This window comes from Oryctolagus cuniculus, chromosome 1 (assembly GCF_051225735.1).
Source record: "Oryctolagus cuniculus isolate XC-2025 breed Fujian yellow rabbit chromosome 1, ASM5122573v1, whole genome shotgun sequence".
Lineage (NCBI taxonomy): Eukaryota > Metazoa > Chordata > Mammalia > Lagomorpha > Leporidae > Oryctolagus > Oryctolagus cuniculus.
In genome coordinates this window covers 17279022-17304082 of record NC_142867.1, presented here as the reverse complement: position 1 = coordinate 17304082, position 25061 = coordinate 17279022, and the positions used below count along the sequence as shown (strand labels likewise).

The 25061-nt window shown below is 41.2% G+C and overlaps 2 protein-coding genes across 2 annotated transcripts; both read left to right on the top strand.

The window, feature by feature from the left end:
* The first annotated feature begins 2270 nt into the window (after nt 1–2270).
* LOC100352564 (olfactory receptor 4A47-like) lies at nt 2271–10212 on the top strand. Its single transcript, XM_089303298.1, has 2 exons — nt 2271–3184; nt 10182–10212. The coding sequence occupies exons 1-2, from the start codon at nt 2271–2273 to the stop codon at nt 10210–10212; spliced, it is 945 nt and encodes a 314-aa protein (XP_089159424.1).
* A 13647-nt stretch (nt 10213–23859) lies between these two features.
* On the top strand, nt 23860–24846 carry LOC100358668 (olfactory receptor 4A5-like). The gene has a single exon (XM_002709112.3). It carries the CDS (start codon nt 23860–23862, stop codon nt 24844–24846), a length of 987 nt encoding a protein of 328 aa, XP_002709158.3.
* The last annotated feature ends 215 nt before the right edge of the window (nt 24847–25061 follow it).

Genomic DNA, 25061 nt, shown 5'->3' with positions numbered 1-25061 from the left:
TTTGACTTTGCAAGAGTGGAAATGTTGAAAAACTTCTGATTTCCAAGATCTTTGAAGGTCAAGGACGTTTAGTTTCTTATTCCACTTCTGTCACTGAAAAGTATATGAGTGTGGGAAAATTTACTGAATTTCCTGAGCTGTTTCTTCACATGTAAAGGGGGGACAAGTATCATATATTAGCACAAGTATCAATATTTATGCTTTATGTGATGATATTTGCATGTCTATGAATATAAACCTAGTTGTATGAAACATACTTGTGAGAATCACATAGCATCTTGCAGAATTTTGCAAAACTAGTGCTAGGTGTTCTAGCAATGTTAGCATTTCCATTCATTAAATTATGTTTTGTCTATTTTAATGGAACTGATAGGGTGAAAATGTTTTGTTCTCTAGTGATTTTGCATTTCAGAGGGATATAAACTTGTGATATATATGCCAGTTTGCACAAATGGAATTTTAATGTTTTCTCCATAGCATTCAAGTACTGTACTACACACTTTCCTATGTTTCATCACATTAGACCCTCACAAAAAATGTTTAGAATAATTTCATTTACAAATCTGCAAAGTATAGTTCAGAGTAAGGAGTTGCCATACTTTGAATAAAGTAAACCATTTCTGCTTGTATAGAACATATATTTTATTTAGGGATCATTACTCAAAGCTATATACATCTATTTGTTAATACAGTAGAGTCAGGTGAAAAAGTGATTCCTTAGTCAGCAAAACTTTTTTCTTCTGATGATGTGACGCCTGGATTTTAGATCCTGAGCCTAAATAATCTATGATACCTCAAAGTCTACTTTACTTCTAAGGCATATAACAACTGTGTGTTATATAAGGTTTTTTTTTTTTTTGACTGAATGAATAAAAAAAATTTAGACTTACAATACTTATTTGTGTAATATTTATTATTATTTTAATGTTAAATTGCTTCTGATTTCTGATATTACTATTTATTAAAATGAAACCAAGGCTATGGAAAAGCATAATGATATTTGAAGAACAGCAAACACAGTCTTGAATAGGATGGATTTGAAATCTTGTAAGAGATGAATTTGGGAAGATAGCCTTGATCCCAATCATCAAGGGTCATGTAGGCTATATAGAAATACCGTATTTATTTGAACTTAGGATAGGAAGCCACTGTAGGGGTTTTGAACAGACGGTGATATGATCTCAAAAAGATGTAAAAGGGATAATTTGGGCTGCTTCATGTATGTAGTTTATGGAACTCTGGAATATAAGTACAGAAAACCTGCAAGAGGCTATGAGAGTTGACTGGTGGAAACTGGGAGGTTGTAGAAGATAAAATTTGGAGTGTTTTGATTGTAGAGTTAACAGTGTTTTAAATATGTGTTGATCCATAATCAGAGGATTAGAGGTATGAAAGATATTGTATGATTTTTTAGTATGAATAGTAATGTGGCAAGTGATATAATTTATTAACTTTATGTTTCTGTGTGGGAGCAAACTGTTGAAATCTTTACTTAATGTATGCTAAACTGATATTCTGTATTTAAAGAGAATCGAAAATGAATCTTGATGTGAATGGAAGGGGAGAGGGAGTGGGAAAGGGGAGGGTTGCGGTTGGGAGGGACGTTATGGGGGGGGAAGCCATTGTAACCCATAAGCTGTACTTTGGAAATTTATATTCATTAAATAAAAGTTAAAAAAATAATTTATCAACTAGGAAACATTTAGAAAGGAATTTTTAAATGGTTTTAGAAATACTAAATTGACATTCAATTTGAGATGTTGATCTGTTAACAAAGGTCTATGAATAATTCTATCCATTTTGAATATGTAAATTACCTGCAAATTTTTCTCAAGTGTTATAATACAGTGAATTGATACAGGATGTATCTCTTGTGGAATTCCCTTCCTATGATTTTTTCTAATTAAGTCTAAATTTTCCTCATAAATCAGATAAGTTACACTTCCTCCGAGAATCCTTCCAAGTCTCCAGATTGACTCAGATGTTTTAGCCTTGTGATTCTTTACAATAACTGACTAAATTTAACACAATTATTAAACTATCTTGTCGTAGTCTGAATCAATCCTTATGTACCAAATCCCTAAGAGTAGGGTACCCTGTTTCATCTGGTTTGATAACTCTCATATTTGTAATAGACTCAACACAAATAGACATTCATATTTTTGAATGAATGAATAAATATTAAGCTTTTTATGTACCTAAAAGATTTCCTCCTTCTTTTTTAGAGAAACTGTTTCTAATATCTGAAATCAGCCCCTGTGAAAGAAGAGATGGAATCCAGGAACAATGTGACTTACTTTGTGCTCTTGGGACTTACACAGAATGCACAGAGACAGAAAATACTTCTTGTTTTGTTCTTGATCGTCTACATTCTGACTGTGGTGGGGAACTTGCTCATTGTCGTGACTGTCTCTGTCAGTAAGACCCTGGGCTCACCAATGTACTTCTTTCTTGCCTGTTTTTCCTTTATGGATGTCTTTTACTCCTCAGCCATTACTCCTAAATTGATTTCAGACTTGTTCTTTGGGAAACACACCATAAGCTTCCAATGTTGTATGATCCAGCTCTTTATGGAGCACTTTATGAGTGGATCAGGGGTCTTTATTCTGTTGGCGATGGCCTATGACCGCTATGTGGCCATCTGTAAGCCCTTGCACTATTTGGTTATCATGAGGCAATGGGTGTGTGTTGTGCTGCTAGTAGTGTCCTGGGTTGGAGGGTTTCTGCATTCAGTCATTCAACTCAGCACTATTTATGGGCTCCCATTCTGTGGTCCCAACATCATTGATCATTACATGTGTGACATGTACCCCTTATTGAAACTTGTCTGTACTGACACCTATGTCACTGGTCTCTTAGTGGCAGCCAATGGAGGCGTGATCTGTGCTGTTGTGTTCCTGCTCTTACTCATCTCTTACGGTGTCATCTGGAACTCTTTAAAGAACCATAGTCAGGAAGGGAGACGGAAAGCTCTCCAGACCTGTGGTTCCCACATCACTGTGGTTGTTTTCTTCTTTGTTCCCTGCGTTTTTATTTATGCAAGACCTGCAAAGACCCTTCCCATTGACAAATCAGTGAGTGTGTTTTATACAGTCATAACCCCCATGCTGAACCCCATAATCTATACTCTGAGAAACACAGAAATGATAAATGCCATTAAGAAGCTCTGGAAACGTCATAAAATGTAGTAATGATAAAATCACTTGATTTTAGACTCTGTCTCTTTGGGAATTGGAGATTTTCTTAATTCTAATGCAATTTATCTTTTGGCACAGTATTAGCTTTTATGACAATTATTATTGAATAATAAAACATATGATTGCACAAATAATAGTTGTCTTTTTTGTTGGAAACTTTTCTCTATAACCTTTTATTTTTTTTTACTTCATTTACAAAGGTGTAATTCAAATATAGTAATGAATCAATTATAGTGATTAGTTGCTGAAGAAATTATATTGTAACACTGATTTTTCAGTTGATTTATTTATTTAACTCAGTTTCTTTCTGAGAGTTTTATTTATTGTTAGCTCTAATCATTTAGGTTCATTTTTCATATAATTTAGGAGTATTTATTTCTATATAGACTGCCCTCTTTATTCAACTTAACAGATTTTGTATACACAAGTGTAATACTTCTAGATTTTTGAAATTTGAATTTTTAGTTGATTATAGCTATAGTAAAAATAGAAACCATCCAGAATGTAATAAAATAATTATATTTGTTTCATCTGGTTAAGTCACTGGCTAAGATACCCTGTCTCACATAAGAATCCCTGAATTTGTTTTCTTGCTCCCATTCCTGATTTCAGCTTCCTACTAATGCAAACTCTTTGGGCAGCAGTGATGGCTAAATTAGTGGGATTCATGCCACATGGGAGATCCAGACAGGGTTCTTGGCCTTGGCTGGAGCCTTTGCAAGTATTTGGGGAGAGAACCAATAGATAGGAGCACACTCTGTCTCCACAACACTGCCTCTGAAATCGATCAAAAAGAATTGGAAATGCAAAATGAACTCCTTATCCATCTGCAGACATAGTCACTCAGTATCTTCCCTAAGATACACTATAATCTATTCTTGAAGTTTCGTCAGGTAATACTCTTTGCAAATAAATATAAATATTGATATTTAAATGTATCTTTCTGTGCTTTTCTTGTCTGTTCAAGTTTTCATTTTCTAAGCAATTTAGTAAAATTTTTTATAAACAGTAATTATAGTGGGCAGACCAGTGGCATAGAAGATGAAGCCACTGTTTGCGACACTGGCATCCCATGTTGGAGTACAAGTTTGAGTCCCTGATGCTCCACTTCTGATCTAGCTTCCTGTTATTGTGCCTGGGAAGGCAGCAAAAAATGGCTTGAGTACCTAAGCCACTGCTACCCATGTGGGAGAACAGGATGCAGTTCGTGGCTCTTGACTTAACTCTGGCCAAGCCCTGGCTATTGTGGCTTTTTTGGGAAGTGATTCAGCAGATGGAAGATTTCTTTTTCTCTCTCTCTCCCTCTCTTGTTGTTATCATGCCTTCCAAAAGTTAATAAATAAATAAATAAAATTATACATACTTAGAGAGAACAGTGTGATGTTTATTTGTTTTGTACTCCTAGGAGCATTTTTTAAATTTTATTTAACAATTTTTAACATTTTGCCACATTCATTTCATATGTAGATATTATACATAAACATATACACTATTGTTTGTTGAGAACATGGATATTAATGTCATATAATCATGAAGATCTTTCCATACCAGTCAAATTTTTCCTCAGGTTTGTAAATATCCCCTCATAAAAATGTACTAAAATGAATGTGCCCAATATTCTTCATGTTATTTCCAATTATTTTACGGAAAATAATTTTGCAATAAACATTTATTTTTAAAATATAAGCACGTATCAGTTCCTGGAATTGGTAATATACATATGTATTTGAATTAACGGTCAAAGCTATATATATTTAAAATGCTGATGTTCATAGTTATTGCCAGAATGAAATCATTGAGGTTGTACTGATTATAAACTTTTCTATGTTCTGTGAGAATGTCTCTGTCAAATTCATGTTTATGATAATGAAAGTCTGAATTGTTATTTATTTAATTCTATAATTGAAATCCTTTAGCTATAATTGTGTTAGAGCATTTTAATATCATTTGTATTAAATACCATGTGTAATACTTTACAAATTGCTTGTTAATATTTTTATCCATTCCATTCAAAATATAATTTCCATACTTTTTTATGAGTTAATATAAACTAAAGAAACTGATCTTTAGTTTTATATATGTAATTTTTTCCGCTTTGTGATATGTTGTCAACTTTGTTACATTATTCAGTATTTTAAAAATAAATCTTATTGTTCATATTTAAATAAATCCGACATGTTGTTATGGGATAAAGATAAAATATTTATTCTAATGAAGCAAGTTAACATACCCAGTTTTCCTTCTTGTTGTGGTAGAGGCTGAACTCTACTCATTTAGCAGAAATCCAAAGTAAAGTACAATTGCATAAAGAATAATCCTCATGCTGTACATTATTAGTTTTTTAGACTTACTCTTCCTACATATCTGTACATTGTAACCTCTGACCCACTTCTCCACACTTTCTAGCCTTTCACCTCTTTCTGACATTGACAATCATTGTTTTCATCTCTATTCCCTATATATATTGGACTACTTTTCTTAAGATGCTGTATATAAGTGACGTCATGCAATATGTTTAATTCTGTGTCTGGCCTATCTTCACTTAATGTAATGTCCCCCAGTTTGCTTCATATTGATGCAAATGACAAGATCTCTTTTTTAATGGTGAATAATGTATCATTGCACATTCAAGTGTAAGGGGGCCTCAATAATTCATGATACTGTGTATTATGAAAACACTAGGCTTGAGTTTCATTTATTGTCACAAAAATAAAAAAGTCCATTTCCATGAACTGTTGAAGTACCTTTGTATATCTGTTGCTAGCATGTAAAATTCTTCATATTCATGTAGCCATGTTCATTAATATTTTCTCTAGCTTTTGAAATCTTATTTCAAAAGATAACCATAGTTTCATTCTTACCCAAATAAGCATTCAATTTTTTAGCATTTTTGGTGGTTTTATATTTTTAACTCATATGTAATTTTATTTTAATATAGTAGTTAGTTCATAGGGACTAACTTTTAGTTGTTTTTCTAAATTTCAGGGTTTTTTTTTCAGTTTTATGGTTACATTCACACGATTGATTTGAATTCTCAACTTAATTATATTTTAAATTCCCATATGTATTTGGATCAAGATTCAAGACTTTATTCAATTAGTTTATCTATTCATGTGCCAATTGACACATGGTATATTTGTATTTGATAAATAATACATTTTGTTTTAACAAACCCAGCACTTCTTCATTGCTGTTTTTCATATTTTTGCCTCTTTTTGCCTATTTATATTTCAAAATTCAATTTAGAATAAAATAATTTTAATTTTTAAAAACTTTATTTGACAGATAGACAGTGAGAGAGAGAGAGAGAGAGAGAGAGAGAGAAAGATCTTCCTTCTGTTGGTTCACCCCCACCAAATGGCCACCATGGCCAGAGCTATGCTGATCCGAAGCCAGGAGCCAGGTGCTTCCTCCTGGTTTCTCAAGTGGGTGTAGGGGCCCAAGCACTTGGCCTATCCTCCACTGCCTTCCTGGACCACAGCAGAGAGCTGGACTGGGAGAGGAGCAGCCAAGACTAGAACCCGGCGCCCCTATGGGATGCCGGTGCTGCAGGTGGAGGATTAACAAAGTAAGCCAAGGCGCTGGCCCCAATAAGTTTTAATTTAAATGGAAATAAAGTCATTTAAATTATGATGAGTTTAAAATTAAGCTAAAAGGGAGATATAGAGCGAGAGAGTGTGAGAGCGAGAGAATCATTCATCTGTTGATTCACTCCCCGGATGGCTGCAATGACCAGCACTGGGCCAGGCCAAAGCCAGGAACCAGAAGCTTCATCTAGGTCTTCCATAAGAGAGGCAGGGGTCCAAGAACCCGAGAGATTTTCTGTTGCTTTTTTTCAGGTCATTATCAAGGAGCTGGATTGGAAGTGAAGCAACAGGGGCATGAGCTGGTGCCCATACTTGATGCCAACATCACGGGTGACAGCATCACCTGCTATGCCACAATACAGCTCTTCAATGTATTTTTTTAACCTAACCAAATAAATTGACTTTCTGGGTTACTGTCATTGAAACCTTACATGAAAATTCTCATGTATATTAGCAGAAAACATTAAGTATTCTGTGAACTTAGCTAAGAGGGACACAGGGATTATACATATGTGTGTATTAGCTCTCTATCTAGGAGTTATAATCGAAACCAGAGTAACTCATAATATCAAATAGTTATTAAAAAGTAAAGATGCATTTGTGCATTTAAACCATTTATCAGTAAGAGAAGCACAGTATATACGTATGTTCTGTATGTTAGAAGTAATAGACACTTATATTCCATTTGAAGTTGCTAGATTGAGGTCATTTATTAGGTAAGCTGAAACCTGTCAACTTTTATTGAAGGCCATCATATAAATATATTAGCTGGTTAATACAGGTATTTATAAGTCCCTTTTTTATTTTTTTAATTTATTTTAAGGAATACAAAATTTGTAAGTACAATTAGGAAGATAATTATTCTTCCTACCATATAAGCCCTCCCACCCACACTTCCACCCATCCTCCTCCGCCCTCTTCTCTTGCCAATCCAATTCTCCATTAAGATTCATTTTCAATTAACTTTGGACATAGAAGACCAACTCTATACTAAGTAAGGATTTCAACATTTGGCATACACACACACACACACACAAGCTGTTTGAGAACTGGTTTTACAGTTAACTCTCAATATGACTCATTGAGGACAAAGGTCCTGCATGGGGCATTAGTGCACAGTGACTCTTGTTAATTTAACAACTAACACTCTTATGTATGACATCAGTGACCACCGAAGCCTCTTGACATGAGCTGTGTAGGATATGGAAACCTTTTGAGTCTATAAACTCCGTCAGTATTTGGACAAGGCCGTAAACAAAGTGGAAGTTCTCTCTTCCCTTCAGAGAAAAGCACATCCTTCTTTGATGGCCATTTCTTTCCATGGGGTCTCACTCATAGAGATCCTTCACATGGAACATTTTTTGCCACAATGTCATGGCTTTCCATGCCTGAAATGCTCTTACAGGCCAGACCAGGAAGCCTTAGGGGTTGATTCTGAGGTCAGAGTGTTACTTAAAGCTATTGTTATTCTATGAGTCTGCTGTGTGGACTGCTTCCCACGTTGGACATCATTCCTTCTTAATTCTATCTATTATTATTACCAGGCACTTGATCCTATTTATATGATAGCTTTAACACCTAATTGGTAGCTTTGGGATCTGCAAGGAGAGAAGGCCTGAACTTCCAGGAATGGAGAGTCCCTACCCTCACTTTGGGAACGAAAAGTCCTTGTCAAGATTGCTGTGGGTGCCTAAAGGTCAACCAATGAGGATCAGACCTGCCTCAACCTTTAACCCCCATGCCCTGTATCTATAAAAGGAGCCCTCCCAACCTCTGACGTGAGACTTCCCCTGCCCCAGCTCTTCCCCAGAGAACCTCACCTGGGAGCAGAATTCCAATAAAAGGTTGTGAATTAAATGATTCATCTGACTGGGAAGATTTGTTACATGCTGGACACCTTTCAGATGATGCCAAAACCTAGGAGCTGAGGGTCTATACCTCCCCTTTCTGGGTTCGAGGCCCCCTCACTCCCTGAACCTGTCTAGTGCCCCAGGCAGACTACAGACCACACTCGACCAACTGTAAGTAACTCCTCTCTTGTTCTCCCTCCCTCCTCTGGGTTGGCTCAGTCTCTAAGATCTCCGGCCAGCCTCACCATCTGGATAGGGACCTATTTTTCCAAATCATGCGCACACAGGCTCTGTTCTCTGATTAGCTTCCCAGCAGCTGTGGCAATGTCCTGGCTGCTGGCTTAGCCCTGTTGAGGACTGACCTCATATCTTTCTACTGAAATTTGGGACAGGGGACGACTTGCCTGAATTCCAGTAGATCCCAGGCTGCCGGGGAGACCATGGGATCTGGCCAATCCCAAGGGTGGGACTCAAAATACCCACTGGCCTGCCTCCTAAAGAACTTGAAGCAACTGGGACTAGCCCAGGACCTATGGTATAAACGCCTAATCTTCTGCTCTACCCAGACATGGCCTAATTATGTACTTGACAAAGGATCTAAGTGGCCCCCTGAGGGAAACTTTGATCCAGTGTCCTTACCGACCTTGAGAATTTCTGCCTCAGGGAGAGAAAATGGTCAGAGGTCTCGAATGTCCAGGCTTTCTGGGACCTCCACCCCCACCCTATTCTCCGCTCCTCCTGTTCCACAGCCCAGGTCTTGCTGGCCAAGACCATAGCCTCACCTCCTCAGGACGTCTCTTCTGTGTTACTGCCAAACTCTCCACCCACCACCTTTTCAGACCCTCCTGAGTTTCTGGGGACCCCGCAGGTAGCCAGGAACCTCCTGCCCCCATACGCACATTCTTCTGCCCCACCTCCATGTTCTGTTCTGCCCCCTGAAACTGGCCCTTCATCTAACCCCACTTTCATTATAACCTGCGATGAGTCCCTTTCCCCATTACCTATGACCGGCACCCAGGTGATATCACTGTTGCCCGTAAGTGCATGCACGTGGTCACATGACCAGAAGCCCTGGCACCTCCTCCCACTTTGAGAGGTGGCTGGGGCTGAGGGTATTGTGTGTGTTCATGTTCCGTTCGTGCTACAAGACCTTGCACAGATCGAGGAAAGACCTCTGAAAAATTCTGAAAATGACCCTATCATTTTCAGAAAATTCAACTAGGTTCATAAAAGAGTTTAGATACCTTTCTCTAACATATGACCTCACCTGGAAAGACCTTGATATTATCCTTTCCTCCTCTCTCACTTCCGAGGAATGGGTACAGGTCCAACAGGCTGCCCGAGATGAGGCTGACAAGGCCCGATTAACTGATCTCACTCTCCCACCAGGAGCCCAGGCAGTACCAGAGGTGGAGACAGGATGGGGCTACCAGGAAGGACAGGCGGGAAGACAAAATGTGGCCAATATGATAAGATACTTATTGGCTGGCATGCACACTGTCTCCCACAAGGAGGTCAATTTTGATAGACTTCAAGAGGTCATCCAGGACCTGCGAGAAAACCCAGCTCTTTTTTTAAACAGGCTCACTGAGGCCCTAACTTCACCAAACTGGATCCTCATTCCCCTTTGGGGGCAGCAATTCTGGTGATTCTAGCCTCTCATTTTATTTCCCAGTCCACCTCGACATCAGAAAAAACTAAAAAGGGTGGAGAATGGTCCAGAGACCCCCATTAGAGACTTTGTAAAGATATCTTTCAAGGTCCATAACACTCGGGAAGAGGCAGCTGAGTAGACACAACAGACCAGGATGCAGAAAAAGGTTACCCTCCAGACTCAGGCCCTGGTGGCAGCCCTGGTGGAGGGAAGAAGGGTCAAGGGCAGCCAGCCCCCCAGGGCATGCTTCAGTTATGGAAGAGAGGGACATTGGGCTCAAGCATGCCCCAACCCTTGCACATCCACGTGGCCATGCCCCACATGTGGCCAACTGGGCCACTGGAAGCCCAACTCCTGCACCTCCATGCGGAAGCCCGACTCCACAAGAGGACTCCACACTACAACTGCTGGGGATGACTGAAGACTGATGGAGCCCAGACTCAGGGACCCCTATAACCCTCACTGAGCCCAGGGTAATGCTTCAAGTAGCAGGTAAGTCCACAGAATTCCTGGTGGATATGGGGGCTACCTATTCTGTCCTGCTGGCCTATGTGGGCCCATTCCTGCCCTCTTCAATTTCTGTAATGGGGATCGATGGGACTCCCTCCCACCCTAGGTGCACACCAGATTTGCATTGTTAATTGGATTACCACCCTTTCTCCCACTCCTTCCTGGTAATCCCTGCCTGCCTGATTCCCCTACTGGGCGCCAGTCTCCACATTCTACCGCAACAACCTTCAGCTGCTCTCCTACTCCCTTTGATTGCTTCTCTAACCTCTCCAACCCCCTTCCCCTGATTCACCAAACCCCCAATAGCTGGTCTCTCTCACGAAGGTCAACCCTCGGGTATGGGATTTGTCAACACCAGTGGTGGCGACTCACCACCAGCCAGCCCTTATTAAACTCCGGGAGGGCATTCCATACCCTAACCAACCCCAATTCCCCATCTCTGAAACTCATAGATGCGGTCTTAAACCCTTCATTGACAGGCTCCTCCAACAAAATCTCCTAATACCCCCTAATTACCCTTGTAACACGCCTATACTCCCAGTACGAAAACCATCAGACGAGTATAGACTAGTCCAAGACCTCTGCCTGGTTAATGCCACAGTTATCCCTATCCACCTGGTAGTGCCTAATCCTTATACACTGCTATCACAAGTTCTCCCAAAAAACCTCCCACTTCACAGTACAGTACCTTAAAGATGCCTTCTTCTCTATTCCTTTACACCTTGATTCTCAATACCTATTTGCCTTCAGCTGGACAGACCCAGACAATCATCAGGTCCAACAGTTGATGTGGACTGTCCTCCCCCAGGGGTTCTGAGATAGCTCCCACATATTCAGAAAAGCCCTGGCCAGCGATCTTTCAACATTCAAGGCCCACAGCTCTACCCTATTACAATATGTGGATGACTTCCTCTTATGCAGCCCCTTCAAAGAGGACTCCGAATCCCAGACAGTGGCTCTCTTAAATTTCCTAGGAGACAAGAGGTACAGGGTATCCCCCACTAAGGCCCAACTGTCTTTTCCGTCAGTGACCTATCTATTCATCCTTCTGACACCCTCCACCCGGTCACTAATGACTGATCAATGTCAGGCCCTAAAAGTTCTCCAACCACCAACCAACGCTGAGGCCATACTCTATTTTCTTGGAATGGTGGGTTTTTTCTAGCATTGGATCCCTAACTCAGCTGTCCTGGCTAAACCTTTATACCAGTCTGCTCTTGAGACCCCAAAAGGCCCTTTGTCATCACTAACCACAGTAACTCACTCCTGGAGGACCCTTTGTAATGCCCTGCTCAAGAGCCCCCCTTTGGCCTTGCTTAATCCTACAAAGCCTTTCCATCTGTTCATAGACGAATGCAATGGAATCACTACTGGCCTCCTAGTCTGTGGCTCCCTTGCCTGCAAAGGAACGACACTGCTCGCAGCTTATTGGTCTTCAGTAGACTTTTAACAAGAAAATAACAGCGACAGAGAAAGAATGAAGGGAGGAGAGTGGAAAGAAAAGTCCCCTCCTTCCTCAGCACACAGCTTATATACAAAATCCGGCCAATTGCAAGCAGGCTCAAGTCCATGCATGGAATACTCCAATCCGCTGTCTGTTCACGCAATGTGCACGCGTCCTCGGGCCAATCAGATGAGGTGTCACACAGCAGGCAGGCTCACTGCGTGGTCCTCGGCGCCATCTTGTTGTTTACAACATTCTCAACTCCTCTGGAAAGTCCTGACCGTGGGAAAGCATTGCCCTAACCGAAACTAGCAACATCCGCCTTGTGATAAAGACACAGCAACAGCTATCAGACCGACCTTGACGTGGGGGCTCCATGGCTGCGCATCCCATGGAGCCCCACACTAATCCAACCATCTGGCCCCACGCAGCAGCCGGTGGCCTTCCTCTCAAAACAGCTTGACCATACAGCCCGAGGCTGACCCCAATGCATTCGAGCTCTGGCAGCAGCGGCCACACTTACCAAAGATGCCACCAGGCTCACCCTGCAGCAGCCTATCATGGTCCTGTCATCCCACAACTTAGCTGAACTTTTGGGACAGAGGTTCCTCCCCCTCCTCAGTCCCTCCCAGGTGCAGGAGCTACATCTCCTGTTCATCGAAAATCCCCATGTTACTATAGCCTGCTCCCCACCCTTAAACCCAGCCAACCTCCTTCTTCTCCTGTCTTCCCCCATGAACACTCTTTCTGACTTTCATTCCTGCTCTGAAGTATTAAATTTCTTCCAGACCCCGACAGACCATGTTCTAGATTACCCAATAGACTCCTCTGACCTAACAATATTTGTAGATGGCAGCTCAGTGAGGGGTTTGATGGGGTGCGGAGAGCAGCATATGCAGTGTTTACCCTCAATAAGACCACAGAGGCTAAATATCTTCCCCCAGGAATCACCTCCCAGAGGCAGAACTCCATGCCCCGACCCGAGCTCTTATACTTGCTAAGGGCAAAAGGGACAACATCTATACAGACTCTAAATACGCCTTTCTCGTAGCTCATTCTCATTCTGCCATATGGAAGGAAAGGTGGTTCCTGACGTCACGGGGAACATTGATAGTTAATGCTGCCCACATCCACCAGCTTCTCCAGGCCCTCACCCTGCCCCTCCAGGTGGTGATAATCCATTGCAAGGGCCACCAACAAATGACTGATCTAGTGTCAGTGGGTAACAGGCGGGCAGACTTGGTGGCTCACACACTTACTAGTCAAGACCCACCTACACAGGAGCCCCTAGCCCCATTATTGTTTCTCACAACCTCTATTAAGCCTACTTACCTCCCTCAGGAAAGACATCATCTACTACAAAACAGAGGTAAGGAACACCCTGAGGGGTGACTTTTTCTCAACGACAAGATCGCTTTCCCTATTCAAAACTCCCTTCCATTATTAACTGACATTCACAACACTCTACATATAGACCTGCTCTACCATTTTCTGCCCCTCTGTTTTACTGTAATACTCTTTTTTTTTCCTTCTTTCTTTCTTTCTTTTTTTTTTTTTTTTTGACAGGCAGAGTGGACAGTGAGAGAGAGAGAGACAGAGAGAAAGGTCTTCCTTTTGCCGTTGGTTCACCCTCCAATGGCCGCTGTGGCCGGCGTGCTGTGGCCAGCGCACCATGCTGATCCGATGGCAGGAGCCAGGTGCTTCTCCTGGTCTCCCATGGGGTGCAGGGCCAAAGTACTCGGGCCATCCTCCACTGCACTCCCTGGCCACAGCAGGGAGCTGGCCTGGAAGAGGAGCACCGGGACAGAATCCGGTGCCCCGACCAGTACTAGAACCCGGTGTGCCGGTGCCGCAAGGCGGAGGATTAGCCTAGTGAGCCACGGCTCCAGCTTTACTGTAATACTCTTAAAGATCTCCTTAAACAGGTTCACTCACCCTGTTCTATCTGTTCTTTGACATCCCCTAAGGGAAAACTAAAGCCCCAGATACCCACTCACCAGATGAGAGGCCACCTTCCTGGTGAAGACTGGCAAATAGACTTTATTCATATGCCCCCTCACAAATGCTTACGGTATATTCTAACCATAGTGGACACATTTTCTGGTTGGATAGAGGCCTTCCCCATGACTTCAGAAACAGCAGCCATGGTGGCTGAAATCTTATTACAACACATCATTCCACGATTCGGGCTGCCTACCTCTATCCAGTTGGACAATGGGCCAGACTTTGTATCACAGGTGGTACAACAAGTTACATGAGCCCTTGGCACCACCTGGAAGTTACACATCCCATACCGCCCTCAATCCTCAGGTAAAGTTGAAAAGGCAAACAGCATGCTAAAAGATCAGTTTATTAGACTCTCCATCCAACTTTGGATGGGTCGGGCACAACTACTCCTGCTGGCCCTCACCAGGCTCCATGCAGCTCCATGCAAGCCCATTTGCGCTCATGTATGGAAGACCCTTCTTTCTTAACCATCACCTGCCAGTCCACACCCCGCCGCTGGCCTCTTACCTCCCTGACTTCACCTTACTTCATTCACTTCTCAGGGAACACACTGACTGATATCTATCTCCTGTCCCCATCTGCTCATCACCCAGCTGGTCCAGAGGTCCTGCCACTCCAGCTGGGGGACTCCGTCCTACTCTGATCCTCCCAGCGCCAGCCACTTCATCCCCATTGGACGGGACCCCACGTTGTAATTCTCACCACTCCAACTGCAGCCAAACTACTGGGTCATGAAAACTGACATCATATATCTCGCCTCAAGAGGGCACCTTCCCCTCCCCCAGAGCCTCTGTCATCCTGGACAGCCACTGCTCTGGGGCCTACCAAGCCTGTTTGTCCATAATCCTAGTACTCCTGGTCCTACCCCTGATTCCTAAGATACTGGTCTCGGCTCAGTCCCTGCCCACATGTTCATGCTCCTCCCGCCTATCTTACTTTCCAGCCACGTGCTATGAGAGAACATCACCACAATTCCTATGTTCCTTTGCTGGATTACCAGCAATCCAGGTAACCGTCCGCCGTGGTGGAGTTCACAGACATGTCTGCTTTGGCAAATCCCCTGGATCAAAGGTCTGTATGACACCGACCACTCACTGGGGCTATAGTGATCGGGGAGGGCACCAGGACCTTAATCAATGACAGGAGGTTGCTAGGGTTAAGGAGGTGCTCAAGGAACTGGGAGAAAACTTGTCACAAATAACCACTCAGTGCCGACCCTTGCCACCTCTCCCACGGAGACCCAACCCACCTCGCCTCTCATGCCCTGACTGGCTGTCGTATATCTCTCTGTCTACCAGCTCCTCAACTCTTCTGAGAGCTCTGGCTGATGGTTGCTGGATCTGTTCCACCCTGTTGCCTTCCTTTACAACTATCGAAGTCCTGACAAATTCTACTCCTGGACCCACCAATGAGACAATTTTTCCCTTACTTACTAATCTCCCTCACGCAAAAAATCGACACTAGTGCTTCAATCTAACCTTGTCATTATCTCCTGACCCACTATGCCCCAACCCTTTTTTCAACTCCACTCTCTGTAATTCCATGACCCCTATAAAGCCGGGAGATGGCTTAACTGGAGGTCACTTCCTCCAGTGCGGGAGTTCCCTATTCCACTGTCTACCTCCTAATGCAACTGATATCTGTATTCCTGTAATTATCCTCCCAGAGGACTCCTTGGTGCCCCAAAACCTGTCTCTCCCGATACCAGTTCTGCAAAACGCCCATGCTGAAAGGGTCATAATTATCCATCCCTTTCTAGCAGCACTAGGTGTTCTAATGGGAGTGGGGACAGGAGTAACTAGCCTGGCGTATGGTACTACTCAGATACAACAACTGGTAAACACCTTAAATACGGAGCTACAAAATGTTGCAGCCTCCATTATAAAACTGCAAGACCAGATTGACTCCCTGGCTGATGTAGCCCTTCAAAACAGAAGGGCATTAGACCTCTTACTAGCAGAAAAAGTGGGAACATGCATATTTACGGGGGAACACTGCTGCTTTTTTACTAACAAATCTGGAGTGGTCAGAAACATGGCACAACAACTTAAGGAATGCATTGCCAAATGACAACAGGGATGGGATCTATTTTCCTCTTTTCTCCCTTGGGTACTCCCAACCCTGGGACCCATATTAACTGTAGGGACAGTTGTAATGATTGCTCCTTGTGCTCTCAGGCTCATAAAAGATCAAATCCAGGAAGCCTCCAGAGTAGCGGTCAACCAGATGCTTCTCCATCCATACATGTCTGTCCACGAGAGCCCCAAGATACCCCCAGTGGGCCCCTGTAGAGGATGTCCCCAGTCAGCAGGAAGTAGCCAGAGAGACTCATTGCCACCCCTTTTCCTATCATCAAAAGTTCAGGATGCTAGCTTTGGGATCTGCAAGGAGAGAAGGCCTGAACTTCCAGGAATGGAGAGTCCTATCTGCCTTTCCTGGAATGAAAAGTCCTTGTCAAAGTCCCTGTGGGTGCCTAAAGGTCAACCAATGAGGATCAGACTTGCCTCAACCTTTAACCCCCATGTCCTGTATCTATAAAAGGAGCCCTCCCAACTTCTGAAGTGCGACTTCCTCGGCCTCCGCTCTGTTGGGACCGGAGAACCTCACCTGGGAGCGGAATTCCAATAAAATCTTGTGAATTAATTGATTCATCTGACTGGGAAGATTTGTTACACACTGGACATCTTCCACTAATCTTTTCTATAAATTCACTTTAACACTTAATATGATCACTTTAACATTTTAGATGGCATTGACCACCAAGTTTAATGGGATTTGGAGTCCCATGACAAGTTTTTTTTTTTCTCTTTCTTTTTTTTTTTTTTGACAGGCGAGTTAGACAGTGAGAGATTGAGAGAGAGAGAGAGAGAGAGAGAGAGAGAAAGGTCTTCCTTCCATTGGTTCACCCCCCAAATGGCCGCTATGGCTGGCACGCTGTGCCAATCTGAAGCCAGGAGCCAGGTGCTTCCTCCTGGTTTTTAAACTGTACCCTTAGAAGTCTGTAGGAATGTATACAGAACTATACAGCTTTACAGTTACAAACTTCCTCCTCCCTCTCTTTTATTCTCACTCTTATTTTTTTACTGAGATCTACTTTCAATTGACTTTATACACATATGATTAACTCTAGTTAAGTAAAGAGTTCAACAAATAGTATGAAGAAAAAAAAAGACGATAAAACAAAGGAAACGAAACTGTGCCTCAACAGTCAAGACAAGGACAGCTCAAGTCTTCCCTTCTTGAAGTGTCAATTTCACTTCAACAGATTTCATTTTTGGTGCTCTACTAGTTCTCACAGATCAGGGAGAACATATGGTATTTGTCCTTTTTGGACCGGCTTATTACTTTTCTAAAAAAATTTATTTGACAGGTAGAGTTATAGACAGTGAGAGAGAGAGAGACAGAGAGAAAGGTCTTCCTTTTCCGTTGGTTCACTCCCCAAATGGCTGCCATGACCAGCACTGCACTGATCTGAAGCCAAGAGCCAGGTGCTTTCTCCTGATCTCCCATGTGGGTGCAGGGGCCCAAGCACTTGGGATATCCTCCACTGCCCTCCTGGGTCACAGCAGAGAGCTGGACTGGAAGAAGAGCAACCAGGACTAGAACCCTGTGCCAATATGTGATGCCAGTGCTGCAGGCGGAGGATTAAGCAAGTGTGCCATGGTGCCGGCCCCGGAACTGGCTTATTTCACTAAGTATGATGATTTCCAGATTTATCCATTTTGTATCAGATGACTGGATTTCTTTTTTTTTTAATGCTGTGTAGTATTCCATAGTGTACATATCCCATAATTTCTTTATCCAGTTTTCAGTTGAGGGGCATTAGGTAGATTCTACATCTTAGCTACTGTGAATTGAGCTGCAATAAACATGGAGGTGCAGTTAGCTCTTTGTCTACTGATTTCATTACCCTTGGGTAAATTCCCAGGAGTGGGATGGCTGTGTCATATTGTAGATCTAATTCAGATTTTTTAGGTATCTCCATACTGTCTTCCATGGTGGCTTTACCAGTTTACATTCCCACCAACAGTGGATCAGGATACCTTTTCCCCCACACCCTGCCAGCATTTGTTGTTAGTTGATTTCTGTATGAAAGGCATTCTAACTGGGGTGAGGTAAAACATCATTGTGGTTCTGATTTGCATTTCCCTGACAGCTAGTGATCCTGAACCATTTTTCATGTGTCTGTTGGCCATTTGGATTTCTACTTTTTTTTTTTTTTTTTTTAGTGGAAATCAACATAGCAAGGTTTATTAGAGTAGGGACATCCATAAGAATGGCTGGGTACCTCTCCAGACAGCCTGAGAGAGAGTGCCCAGTCACTCAGACTTGGGGAGAGCAAGGTTACATGGCTGAGTGGAGAGAGTACATCTGGGCAGGCCAGGTGGGCAGCTCGGCAGCTCGGCAGAGGGCTGAGTGTGCACTCCGGTTGAGGCCGGGGGTTTTTAAGGGGATCGGCCCTGCCCTCCTCTCTCCTCCTCCTAGAACAAAGGACTCCTTGGATGCAAATATGAAAAATTCCCCTCTGACTCTCCCCCTGAAGTTATCAGACAGGAGGAAGCCTGGCTAGCGTTGCCCTGCCTTAGAGGAAGGATGGTTATTGGGTAGAAGGAGCAGGGCATTTGAAGTGCAGATACTAGGCTGCACCTGGAAGGTTACCTGGATGACTTTGAGATGCGGATGCTAGACCTAGATGTCAACTCCCTAGCTCTTTGTCACACACACATAAGCTTATTTCTAACCCCCTATCTAACATCCCCCCCACCCTCAAGAGGAATACCCATAATTCTTTTTTGGATAATGGATGGAGTTCCATCTTCTGTAGCTTCTTCAAAACTAACATATGGACATCGAGAAGGATATGGGTATTTCCTCTTGCTATCTGTCCTATGGTGTGGAAAAGTGGCCTTGGAAAGACTGTCCTGCTTGGTCCAGAGGAATGCTCAGGTTGTCCAATGGACTGGGCTGGACACCTTGTCTGACAACGATTTGGAGTTCAGCAGCTTTTATTCTGTTACAGACAAAACAAACAAAGGCATTAAAAAAAACACGTGGTCCAAAGAGAAGCAGCAAGATTACAGAAGTTATTGGGCCAAGGAGAGGAAATAGCCAGGATTTCCATGACCAGATGTAAGGCCAGATGGATTTCTACTTTTGAAAATGTCTGTTTATGTCCTCGAGTCATCTCTTAATTGGGTTTTAGTTTGATTGTTGTAGAATTTCTTGATATCTTTGTAGATTCTGGTTATTAATCCTTTATCAGTTGCATAGTTTGCAAACAATTTCTCCCATTCTGTCAGTCATCTCTTCACTTTCCTGAGTGTTTCTTTTGCCATACAGAAACTTCTCAATTTGATGTAACCCCATTTGTCTATTTTGGCTTTAATGTCCTGTGCTTCTGGGGTCTTTTCCATGAAGTCTTTGTCTGTGCCAGTGATTGCAGAGTATCCCCAATGTTCTCTAATCATTAGATGGTGTCGGGTCGGAGATTTAGACCTTTAATACATTTCGAGTGGATTTTTGTGTAAGGTGTAAGGTAGGAGTTGCTTCATGCTTCTGCATGTGGTGATCCAGTTTTCCCAGCACCAATTGTTGCAGAGACTTTCCTTGCTCCAGGGATTGGTTTTAGCTCCCTGGTAATATATTAGTTGGTTTTCTATGCTTGCATTGATTCCTGGCATTTCTATTTTGTTCCATTTTTCTACTCATCTATTTTTGTACCAGTACCAGGCTGTTTTGATTATGACTGCCTTGTCTTGAAATGTGGTATTGTGATCCTCCAGCTTTGTTTTTTTCTTTTGTATAGGATTGCTTTAGCTATTCGAGTTCTCTTGTGCCTCCGTATGAAATTAAGCATCATATTTTTCTAGATCTGCTAAGAATGTCTTCAGTATTTTGATTGGTATCACACTGAATCTGTAAATTGCTTTTGGAAGAATGAACATTTTGATGATATTGATTCTTCCAGTCTATGAATGTGGAAGATTTTTTCCATTTTTTGTTTCTTCTTCTATTTCTTTCTTTAATGTTTTGTAATTTTCACCATAGAGATCTTTGACATCCTTGGCTAAATTTATTCCAAGGTATTTGATTTATTTTTGTAACTATTGTGAAGGGGATTGATCTTAGAATATTTTTTCTCAGCCACAGCATTATCTATATATACAAAGGCTATTGATTTTTGTTTATTGACTTTATATCCTGCTCTTTACCAAACTCATCTATGAGTTTCAATATTCTCTTAGTGGAGTCTTTTGGTTACCCTATATATAGAATCATGTCATCCACAAATAGGGATAGTTTGACTTCCTCCTTCCCAATTTGTATCCCTTTGATAGAATCTTTATGATACAGAACATCTAATATTTATCTAAATACCTTCTGGCCAATGTAGCCTATAGAAAGCCAAGTTAAGGGAATATAAATGGTGTGCTTAAGTTCTACTTTGTTGTTGGAAATTAGAAATTTACTCCTTTAGAGTTTTCAATTGGCCCTGGATTGATATTAAGGGAATAAATTTGTAGAATTATGATCATTGTGGCTTCATCTGACAAGAATTCAGGCCCTTTAAATAAATCATCACTCCAACTAAATTGCAAAATTATGAGTATCTATCTTTTCAGTAATTGGGATGCCAACTTCAATAATCTCCTCAGTCCAAATTTTTCTGTTTCTTAACTTCAAGATTTCCTAGGAAGAGACACTCTAAACAGTCACAGTAAGGCTCATCTTTGTAGGGGTTTTTTTTTTTTTTTGGGTATGGGAACCTGGGCTTACTTTTTCCTTAATTATAGCTTAAAAGTTATCATCCTTTTCTAAATATTGCAGAATATGAAGTTCATAATGTATTACTTAGTTTTCTTTACAAATTTTCTTTTCACATTATGAATTTTTCATGTTTTTTGGCATCCAGCAATTATTTATTAGCAAGAGCCTTCATCCTCTAGGGATTGTTCTAGGGAAGAACAATGTTCAGAAGAGATTACTTCATTTGAATCTGTTCCAAATATTTTAACAAATTAACGTGTTATGGTTTTATAGACTCTTTCGTTTAGAGTAGTGATTATGTAAAAGTCGTAGACTGTGCCTGTACATTTAAAAGGAAGGATTATTTTTTTCTGACCAATGACCCAAGGGATTTCTGAAAACTTAAATTGCTGCCCAAGCCATAGTATGTCTTTGTTATGGCTAGTTCCCTGGAAGTTATGTTTCCTTGTTGTATTTAGCATTGCTGCTAGAAATTTGTGGCGGGTCTCAGCTTTCTAGGAAAAAGATTGGGAGGCATAGGGATATATTTTTAATCAGGAAAAACAAAATAGCCTTAGGAATATGTCTGCAAGGTTGATGATTCCTGCTTCTACCGTTTCCAGGAAGTCAGCTCCTAAGTTTTGTCTTCTTGGGTACACATCTTAATAGAGATATTAATGGAAGAAATGCAGATGAGTACATGAACATAATCCTAAATTATCAAAGTAATGTTCTTTTTGTTTACCATCATTGATTGAAAAAAGGAAAAGTTAATGTAACTAATTTTAATGCTTGTTTATTGTGCTAGTAAATAGTGAACTTTACCAGGTTCACTTTGTCAATTTTTCATGGTCAAGCAGACATGGCATTTTTTTTTTCTACGCAGACATTTTCTTAGCAGGTGAGATAGTGAATGTACAGTGAATGTTGACATTATATTTAATTGTCTTTATGGTTTAGGCATGTACATAGGATACTTTTTTATTTTCATGAGAGACTAGAAATATAGATTCTGTAGTCACTTTGAACTCTTTCTAGATACTCTGATCAATCATACTTTATTATAGAGAATTTATGTGGGTTTTTATGTGTGAATTTTAAAATTATACCAGCACATGTTAATATGCTATACACACAGACTCATATATATATATATGTGTATATATATATATACACATATATATATATATATAAAACTCATGCTCAGGGAAGTACATATACTATCACCACTTAGGCATTTTATAAAATTATAATTATAAAGTACTATACAGAGTTTATTTGTTATAACAGAATTCTTTTTAAAGGCCATATTCTTAAGAAACTACATTTTAAAAAAAATTAAGGGTTTAAGTTGGAAGCATATTTGCATTACTTTTTAGGTTTATGATATAAAATCATTGAAACTTAAATATTAGACTATAGTTTATAGTTGAAATACTCTATCATTAACATGTAAATAAACTCTTCAGTGTAATATTTATTTTAAAGCCAGTAATGATGACTATACATTGTAGAAAACAAAATGTGGGATATATGGATATAGTTTATACCCTATTCTATGTTCTTCAATAGATGTTGCTTTATTGGTCTACAGCTTTAATAATAACAGAAATCTTGAAGTGAATGAAAGCAGTAATGTGAGTGAAACATGCAGAAAGTTCATCATAGCTGGCTTCTAAAGAAATCTCAGACCCTTTCTGCATAAGTCTTTCCTTGCTACAAAAATCTATGTGAGTGTTATGTTCTTGCTTGATTCTATTAAGGTATGTTCCATCATGTGTAGATGTTAGTAATTACACACATGCTTTTATGTTATGCCCAAGTTATAGGTATATTACTTATAAAATTTATGTGATTCTTATTAGATTGAAAGGGATAATATTGTTAGTCTTGATCTAAAGTGCACAGAGAAGCATTCAGGAGCAGAAAGTTTCTTTGCCAGTTGTCAGGCAGTGTTCTACACACTTCTCTGTGAACAAGACAACAATGATGAAAGTAAAGAATAATTAGTATCTGAACCCTAAAAATAATGAAACTGAATAGGTTCATTAACTCCCCAAGGCCACAGAGACAGGATGTTGCAAGTGGGGATTCCAATACAGTGTGGCTCCAAGTATTCAACACAAAAAAATCCCCACTCAAAGTCTGTTTCTATGTTAATTTACTCATTTAGAGTGTATTTTCCCAACTATACAGTAAGTTCTATGAAAACAGGATGCCTTTTCCTGCTTGTCGTTGCTGACTTCGTTACAAAGAGTGACATGTATCAAAGAAGTAGTAAATGCATGAATGGCTGCTGTGCTTTTGACTCTAATCCTTTATAGACGATCTGTTGAGCCTGAGATGTAGAAACTATTTCTTTTAGGTCCAAAAAAAAAAAAAAATCAGCTGAAGGAGAAAAAGCATTGTCAAGGGAAGGCCTATTGAACTCTTTCAAAGAGGAACTCTGTAGATTACTAAGGAAATGTGTTCTGTGTGTAAGCTAGTTGTCGCTCCCCCTCTTCGTGGAGGAACGACACAGGACCCTGCGCTGTTCTTTCGTCTGCTCGGCCCTCCCCGGGTTTGCTGCTGGTTCTTCCCGGGTTGGCTACTATCCCTTCCACCTCCGTGGAAGGGCAGTTCCCCCTGGCCACATTCCCCACTTCCGCAGGGGAGCGACATAATGGTGCCGTGACTCGGATAGGAAACCTAGGCAGGGCTTAGTGTCGTTCCTCCACGAAGAGGGGGAGCGACACTAGTGTAGCAGATATAATGATGGAGATGTGCTCATGACATGATGGATTCAGAGTCCTGCTCACAATTTCATTACAGGTCCTGTTCTCCTGAGCTCCTACTTTGGAAATAAGCATTTATAGACGAATCAATGGGACGTGGTAGCAATGTCACAGAATTTGTTCTTCTGGGCCTCACTCAGGATCGGAATGGGCAAAAGGCACTGTTTGTCATGTTTTTACTCATCTATATTGTGACAATGGCGGGAAACATGCTGATTGTGATGACGGTTGTTGCCAGCCCCTCTCTTAGCTCCCCAATGTACTTCTTCCTTACCTATCTGTCACTCATGGATGCTGTCTATTCCACTGCCATTTCACCCAAGTTGATCACAGACTTATTCTGTGATAAGAAAACTATTTCCTTCCCAGCTTGCATGGGACAGCTCTTCATAGAACACTTATTTGGTGGTGCTGAGGTCTTCCTGCTGGTGGTGATGGCTTATGACCGCTATGTGGCCATCTGTAAGCCACTGCACTATCTGGCCATCATGAATCGACAGGTTTGCATCTTTCTGTTGGTGGTGGCCTGGGTTGGAGGTTTTATGCATTCTTTTGTTCAACTTGTGTTTGTGTACAGTCTCCCCTTCTGTGGCCCCAATGTTATTGACCACTTCATTTGTGACATGTACCCATTATTGGAACTTGCGTGCACTGACACCTACTTCATAGGCCTCACTGTGGTTGCCAATGGTGGAGCCATCTGTATGGCGGTCTTTATCCTTCTGCTGATCTCCTATGGAGTCATCCTAAGCTCCCTTAAAACTCACAGCCAGGAAGGACGGCGCAAGGCCCTGTCTACCTGCAGCTCCCACATCACAGTGATTGTGCTGTTTTTCATTCCCTGCATTTTCATGTATATTAGACCTGTTTCCAACTTTCCTGTTGATAAGTTCTTGACTGTGGTATATACAATTATGACTCCCATGTTGAATCCTTTAATATATACCTTAAGAAATTCAGAGATGAAAAGTGCTATGGGGAAACTCTGGAGTCAAAAGTTAACTATAGGTAGGGTAAGAATGCTTCCCACACTGAACATATTTGTTGTAAGTTCTAAAACAACAAGCAAGCAGTAAATTCTAACACCTTAATTCAAACTATGGATGAGGTAAACAGTTCAACTGGTTCTGTCGGATGCTTTTGTTTTTTCAAAACAATAAAAAAGTGGAACAATTTATCATTTGTGACTGGAATCACTTTAATAGAAAACTTTCTGTAAAGTGAGTAAGAGGCACATGTATTGTCCTATTAGTTTACCTTATAACCTTGGTTTTTCAGTTTATATTGAAAT

Bases quoted from the DNA above. Each gene is read 5' to 3' on its own strand.
- LOC100352564 (XM_089303298.1), top strand. From the start codon at position 2,271: ATGGAATCCAGGAACAATGTGACTTACTTTGTGCTCTTGGGACTTACA. The intron at 3,185-10,181 runs GTAGTAATGATA...GAGGTCATCCAG, and splicing joins CTCTGGAAACGTCATAAAAT to GACCTGCGAGAAAACCCAGC.
- LOC100358668 (XM_002709112.3), top strand. From the start codon at position 23,860: ATGGGACGTGGTAGCAATGTCACAGAATTTGTTCTTCTGGGCCTCACT.